We start from the raw sequence: 7,826 nt of genomic DNA, 5'->3' as shown, positions 1-7,826 counted from the left end.
TTAACTTGCTAAAACTTCTCTCGCAAGAAGCTGTAGTAACGGGCATTGTTAAAAAAATTCTTAATGCTACTTCCAAATTTGGGTATACATCTTGTAGAGAATGTTGATGTATGCATTTTAAAAAGTCATAAGAGGTTGCAGTTTTAAATGATGATATTAATGTAGAAGCTTGAAACTTGAAACTTTGAACTTCAGTAAATAACTCACCACCATTTAAATCAACACTATATAACAACGCTAAATCATCTGACCATTTTTTGATATCATCAATTTCCATAGACGATAAATTTCGACCACACAAAAATGAAAAATTCGAAGATATATTAGACAATTTTTCAAATCTCCATTTTAGACTTGTAATAATAGAATCTAAAGATTGATAGCATTGTAGTTTCACAATAGTTTCACTTGTTTCATTAGTTTTTGTTTTATTTAACTCTAAGTCATTTATTTTGCGTTTTATTTTTCTGGTAGTTGGAAAATCAGTGGGTATTTTTATTAAAAGAGCATTTTTTTTAGCTTCATTCAATGCATTTTCAAAACCACTGTCTCGTATATTTTGAATACATTCAATTAAGCCTTCTAAACTTTTTGTAGCCACGTCAATAGATTGATTTTGATTTTGTAAAGATAAATTTACTTTGTCAATCTGCCCTAGTATAGAATCCCAAAAATGAAGTAGGCATAAAAACTTAAAATTTATTTGTTTTAGAATATGTTGAGCAGATGCTGATGTGTTTTTATTAAAATCTTTCGAGTTTGTCGTCATAAGATTTAATATATCAAAAACGTGTTTAAAATTTAATTTTAGAGCATTCACAGCTTGTTTTTTTGTACTCCAACGTGTGTCACAATGAGATTTTAAAGTAATTTTCATAGTTTTCATTAAGAGTTCCCATCTACTTGTCGAGCCAGAAAAAAATGAATATATGTTTTGAATTAAACCAAAAAATGTTATCATCATGGGTGAAACTTCTGCAGCATGAACACCAACTAGGTTTAGGCTATGAGCTGAGCATGGTAAAAATGTTGCTAGTTCATTTACACGTAAAATATGTGATTGTACACCATTATTATTTCCAGTCATATTTGCGCCATTGTCATAGCACTGTCCTCTACAATCCATTATATCAAGTCCATTATTTCTTATAGTATTTAATATTTCATTAGAAAGCCCTAATCCTGATTTTTCGTCAGTACATATAAAATCAATAAATGATTCTTTAATCATAATTTCTCCATTAGAAATGTCGACATACCTGATTGTTTGTGACATTTGTTCCTGGTGAGATTTATCGGGAGTACAATCGAAAAGAATTGAGAAGTATTTTGATTTTTTGATTTGTTTAAGTATAGTTTGTCGTACTTGTTGACCCATTATACAGATTATTTCATTTTGAATTTTATGAGAAAAATAACTAATAGTTGGTTTATTACTATCTGTAATATGTTTTATGTGAGCTAATAAGATTGGGTTATAATGACTTATTACTTCCATTAGGCTCAAAAAAATACCACAATTTGTTTCTCCTATTTTGTCTGATGAACCTCTTAATGCCAGATTATTTTTAGCACAAAACAAAATTCCGTCAACGATAACTTTAAGAATACAAAACCATTTTTCTTTTTCATTTTTGATAGAATTTTGAAGTTCATGGTCAATTGTTTTACTGTCTCGTAATCTCTTTTCTAACTCCTTCCAGTCCAAAAAATTTTGTCTGTGATTTTTACTATTCTCATGCTCAGAAACAGAAGTATTTAAATGTTTCCAATCTTGAAATCCATTATTAGAAAACGCAGATTTCCTGATATCATTATTTGAAAAAAGGAGACACGCAAAACAAAAAATGGCATTTTTTGATGTACTGTATAATAACCATTGTCTTCGAACTTTTTCTCCGTTATTTAAAAATTTATAAAACCATTTACCGTCAAAATGTCTGCCATCATCATTTACTGTAAAATAATTATTTTGATCCATAAGATATGGTCCTCTTTCGACAATGAAATCTCTAAATCTAGAAGTCATAGTCGGCCAACATCCAGGATCATTAAAATTTATGTCAAGTTCATTATTTTCTTGGTTAGTTATAGGTTCATTATTATCATTATTCTGTGTACTATCTTCAGTTAAATTAAAACAGTCATCAATTAAACTTTCAATTTCAATACTTTTCAAATTTTCATTTAAATGTTCGTCTTTTTCAACATTGTGAATTAATAAACTAGTTGACGGTGCATTGTCTTTTTTTTGTTCGGTGTTTTTATTTATCCAGCTACTTAACATTACTGATGATTTGATATTGTTTTTCTCTCTTTCTTGCCTTTTTTTCTCAAACCACGCTCCAGAAGGCTTTTTTTTTGTTTGGGGCATATTTAATAGGTAACCTAATGTTAAAATAATAATAAAATAATAAAAACAGTCAATACGACAATAGCTCAACTAATAAAATTAAATAATTAAATACTACCTATGTCAGTTTTATATTTTCTATTTAAACTCAAGAACTCAACTATTAGTTTGTAATTTTGTATATTTGTTTTACTAATAAATCAATAAAATGTGTAATTATATTATTTATGTTCTTAAATTTAAAGTATACAAATTTGAGCAATTGTGCATAAATAAAAATAAAATAATAAAATCTAACAAGAAAAATGATCAATTTTTTAATGCTAAAAATTATTCAGAATCGTTAAATTTTCTATATATCCTATTAGATATTAAAAATATTTACCTTGTTCTTTTTTAGACTTCACTGCTTTAGAGCGTAGATTTAGTATAACTCGCTCAATCGACTGTCGATATTAAAATAACAGAATAATCGTAATCGTATACGTATTATAATAATAAGATTATTTACGTTACAGTGTGTGTGTATTGTTGTGTAAAGTTTATTTTAGTCTTTAATAATATTAGTTTGGTCAATTTAAAACTGATTACCATTTCACATAGATACACATAATATTATCATAGTTGTTCTATTTTTATTATTGTCGGGAAACGTATTAATATTTCTTACTGATTTCAATACAATATGTAGAAATATATACATTATTACAAATAAACTATATTCCTTATACGATATCATTCGGTAACAGTTATCGTCGATCGTCGTAAATTAAAACTATTTTTTTTTCAATAATAAATGTGTTGTTTAATCATAAAAATATAAATTTATATTTACAACACAATTATCGCAGTATTAATCAGGTCGCAAACTCGCAACCAACATATCTATAGATATTAACACATTAAAATATTTTGGTTTGGATTTTAAAATTCTAATTTGATGATATCAAATTTTGGGCCCCCATTTCTACTCGATATTTTGCGCCCCTGGCAAGCGCCCACCTTGCCAGGCTCTCGGCCCGGCCCTGGCTCAGATTATAAACTGTAATTTAAAAATTTGTTTTGATATTCATATTTACTTCCTTTAAAAATGAAAACGTATGTGACTAATTTTGCACTATTAAATTTAAAACTATTGATTTTGTTTATCCTTTATTTGAATTGTTTTTATTTTTTATTTATTCATAGTAAAATTATTTATCTGTTTTAATAATTCAATAAAACATTTATTTTCTTAATTTTGAAAATCAAATATTTTTAATATTTTCAAGAAATAAAACTAATGGCATATAAGTATTAATAAGGACGGTCTGAAAGTTAATGACAATTTTTTCAAGAGATTCACGATCATTTATTACATTTACAATTATTGGAATCTAGGTCGAGTGTTAGAAAGTCATGTGTCATAAGGTCAGATATCATAATATTATGTGTCATAAAAATCATATATGATAAAAGTTATTTCTCATAAAAATCAATTTTCATAAAAAATAAAAAATGTTTTTGTTGAAACACAGGGAAATATAATTACTGTAAGAATGCTTACAATTTCAAATTTGAAGCAATAGCGTTGATAAATTCGGTTAAATTATACCCAGGGTTCTGTTCTAATCGTATACATATATTTTGTAGTCTGATATTATGATCGTTAATTTTGATACCCTGACCTTAATTGGTTAGGGAGTCTGGTCTGGATATCTGGTTAATAAAACTGGGGCGTTACAGTGTATGCTGAACGCCATTAAAAATTATAATATTTCTATATTAGCCCTACAAGAAATGAGGTGGCCTGGAGAAGGAAGTCTCAAAAAGGATGACAAAACTAATTTTTATAGTGAAAATAGGGATGGAAACTTCGAAAACGGAGTAGGATTTGTAATAAGTGAGAATAATATATTACCATATGTTAAAGATTTAAAGGCACTCAATGAGCGTATGTGCTACATACGGATAACTGGACGCATATTTGATCTTATAATTATAAATTGTTACGCACCAACTGAAGACAAGAGAGATGATATCAAAGAAGATTTTTATGAAGATCTTGACAGTATATGCGATATAACATCTAATTATTTTGTTAAAATATTTCTTGGGGATTTCAATGCGAAAATAGGCAAGGAGGAGGTATATAGACCAACGATTGGCAGAGATAGTCTCCATGACACAAGCAACGACAATGGAACTCGTCAAATTCATTTCTGCATGACAAATGAAATGGTCTTAAGTAGCAGTGTTGTGCAATAGCTAAATTTAGTTAGATAAATTTATCTAGATACCTCATCCAGATAAAACAATCGTATCTTTTATCTTATTTATATAAATTACACAATTGGTATCTACCAGTCATCTAAGATAGAAAACTTCGTCATCTAAATTAATTTATCTAGATTGTTCACGAGACGTAATCTGAAAAATATACGAACATTATGTTTTCTGATATTATTTTTAAAATTGTATAATATATTATATAATAAATTAATTATACTTATATATTTAGGTACCTAGTATTATTATTGTCATTCGTGGCTAATGTGCACCTATTTTAAGAAATTAATAATAATTGTATCGTTGATCGTCGACAGACGATAATAGATAAGCTTAGCTTATTATATAATAATATTAAATAATTCAAGTCGAAGGTCTAAGAATAACCTGATAGACGATAGTACTGGGAAGTGGGAATATTGGTATTATAAATTATAATTTATAATAGTTTAAAAATACCAATAACTAATAAGAATAAACCACCACTTCGGCTTCCACTCAGTCCACTCACCATTCGCCAACAACCTTTATTAATTAACCACTGCAAGTTATAAATATTTTATTTATTATTATTCATTGCCTATGGAAAAAGTATCATACCATCATAATTATTGAGTATTGACTAATGACTTCATTCATAACCGTCCGCGTTCGCTGTATGCCTGTATAGTACAATAGTCATGGTTTATTCAGTTCATTTTTTTAAATAATTATTCGTTTAAATATTTTTTATCAATTATGGATCGTTTTATAAAGAGAGCTCGAATAGAAGACTCTGCTCAAAATATAAATTATCCAAAAACAACACCGTTTATAACGAACATAAAATTCAAGTATTTGTTTAATGAATTTTTCAAATTAGTGTCGACTGATGGCGAAAAGTTAATAGCATCATGTATGAACTGCCATAAGAATATAAGTGCGTCTACCAAGTCCAGTGGAAATTTATTGAGTCATATCAAAGTAAGTTTTAAATAACACGGTAGTTGGTAGGTATCTATAATTAATAGTGTTTTATCAAATTTTCACAACTATACATATTAATATATTATAATATAGATCTTAGAGTAAAATGTTTCATATTTTGTACCTATTTATAATTTTATAAATCCTATTATTATTTATTAGTTTGCCTAATGGATACTTAAATTATTATTATTACTATAAGTATTATTTTGTTTATGTATTACAGCTTGGTACCTAACCTGCTAACCATAATACAATTTGAAAAATATGTTTTTACAAAATATTCTAATTAATTCTCTAGCTTTTAATAATTGAAGCATTTTAAATAAATTATATTTGTCCAAATTCAAATTTGAAATAAATACCCATATACTTTTTTTTTATTAGAAAACGAGTATCTATATTTTTAAATATTTTATCAAGTAGAATACCTACAAAGCTAATTAATGTTTTCATAGTACCTTAACTATAATAGGTGCGTATTGTGTATACTGTATTATAAATTATATTAGTCATATACTGTACATAGTATCCAGCAAGACGAGTTAACGATTTTTTTTAACTCGTTAAGTTAAGTTGTTTTAAAATAATAAAGTTACCTAAGTTAAAAGTTATTCATATTTTTTTTTGTTAACTTGTCAAGTTAAATGTTGACTTAGAAAAAAAAGTAACTTAACTTAGTTTAAAGTTAAAATTTTCTAATTTGCAAAATAAAAAATTCCAGACATATACCTAATAATATTTATTAGTTAGTTTTTCTTTACGCCCATGAAAATTACTGGGGAATTTTAAAATGATACATCAAAGTATTAACTAGCTATCAAAAAACCTACTTTTCTAAAATCCTCATTAAAAATTTGCATTATTCTTTGGACGAAAATTAACTTAATTTAGATATGTTTGAATAAAATTAACTTGATGTTAACATATTAATCTTTAAAAAAAGTAACTAATTAAGTTAAAAATTAATTTGAAATAAAAGTAAGGAGTTAATTAACTTAACGTTTTAACTTAATTTTAACTTTTAATTCATTAATGTCCAGCCTTGGTATCCATTATGTTCTACACCAATAATTTAGAAAGTATTATAATTTATAAATTATATCATAGCTCATAGATACATATTAGACATATTTTTAGTAGTCATAAGTCATCAATTTCTTATTCTTATGAAATTGTTTTATAAGGTATACAAAGTAACCTATGTACCTACCCATTAACATTAAAATAATTATTCAATTTTTTTTTAATAGAGTCAACATTCATTCTTACTCTCCAAAGTTGAGATAGCCAGAACAAGAAATAAAAATAATTCTGATTCTAATTCTGTTCAAACTAAAATGTTTGATTTGCGTCCAAAAATAGTGACAAAGGAAATGGTAATTACTCTGCTAGTTTTGTGATTTTAAAATTTATTTGTGTAATTTTTAAATGTTTTTTGGGTACTGGTTTGTTATAGCCCCGTCACTCAGATTTGTTATAGCCCAGCCATCCATACTACAATAAACCCATCGTATAAATATAAAATAATACAGGTTATTTATTGATATAAATCTAATAATTTGATGATAGATACCTATACTTAATATTAAAAAATGGAAAAATAATAACCTATAAAACAATGATAAATTAAAAAATGTATACAATTGTTTATGATGTTTAGACATCATAAACATATTGTCTTAGGACAATAACAAACATGAGTGGCGGGGCTATAACAAACCAGTACCGTTTTTCGTTTCCCAGGTTCTAGTAATTGATAATAATGATAATTATAATTATATTAATTTCTGTTATTTTGTTTATTTTCAGGTTAAGACATTAGTATTTGATTATATTATTAACGAAATGTGTCCATTAAGAACATGTGAGAAACCAAGTTTTAAACGTTTAATAACTGGACTTACTGGATCAAACAACTCAATAATACCCATAGATAAGTATAATATAATAGATAGGCAACTCCTATGTAAAAAAAAAGAACTGCATACATTAAGCTCCCGGTGGTTGCGTTGTTCATGAACAAATAGTTGTTCAACTAATCTATATAACAATCGACGGTGCTATCGATAGTCACTACAATCGTATATCATCGATAGTTTAACATCGATATTACCACAATCGATATTACCACTGCCATACATAAAATTAGAAATTATGTATTTTGTTTATTATTGCTTTTATTAAATAAATAAAAAAATACTAAATAGTTATTGCTCTTAAAAGAATTTATTTATCT

The 7,826-nt window shown here is 26.6% G+C and overlaps 1 protein-coding gene across 1 annotated transcript; it reads left to right on the top strand.

The window, feature by feature from the left end:
- The first annotated feature begins 4,132 nt into the window (after positions 1–4,132).
- LOC111026342 (craniofacial development protein 2-like) lies at positions 4,133–4,600 on the top strand. Its single transcript, XM_022304398.1, has one exon. It carries the CDS (start codon positions 4,133–4,135, stop codon positions 4,598–4,600), a length of 468 nt encoding a protein of 155 aa, XP_022160090.1.
- The last annotated feature ends 3,226 nt before the right edge of the window (positions 4,601–7,826 follow it).

Source organism: Myzus persicae, unplaced genomic scaffold (assembly GCF_001856785.1).
Source record: "Myzus persicae strain clone G006 unplaced genomic scaffold, MPER_G0061.0, whole genome shotgun sequence".
NCBI classification, from domain to species: domain Eukaryota; kingdom Metazoa; phylum Arthropoda; class Insecta; order Hemiptera; family Aphididae; genus Myzus; species Myzus persicae.
Note: the sequence above shows the minus strand (reverse complement) of the source record. Positions and strands in the feature narration are given on the sequence as shown.

Excerpts from the sequence above, each read along its gene's own strand:
- LOC111026342 (XM_022304398.1), top strand. The coding sequence starts at position 4,133 with ATGAGGTGGCCTGGAGAAGGAAGTCTCAAAAAGGATGACAAAACTAAT.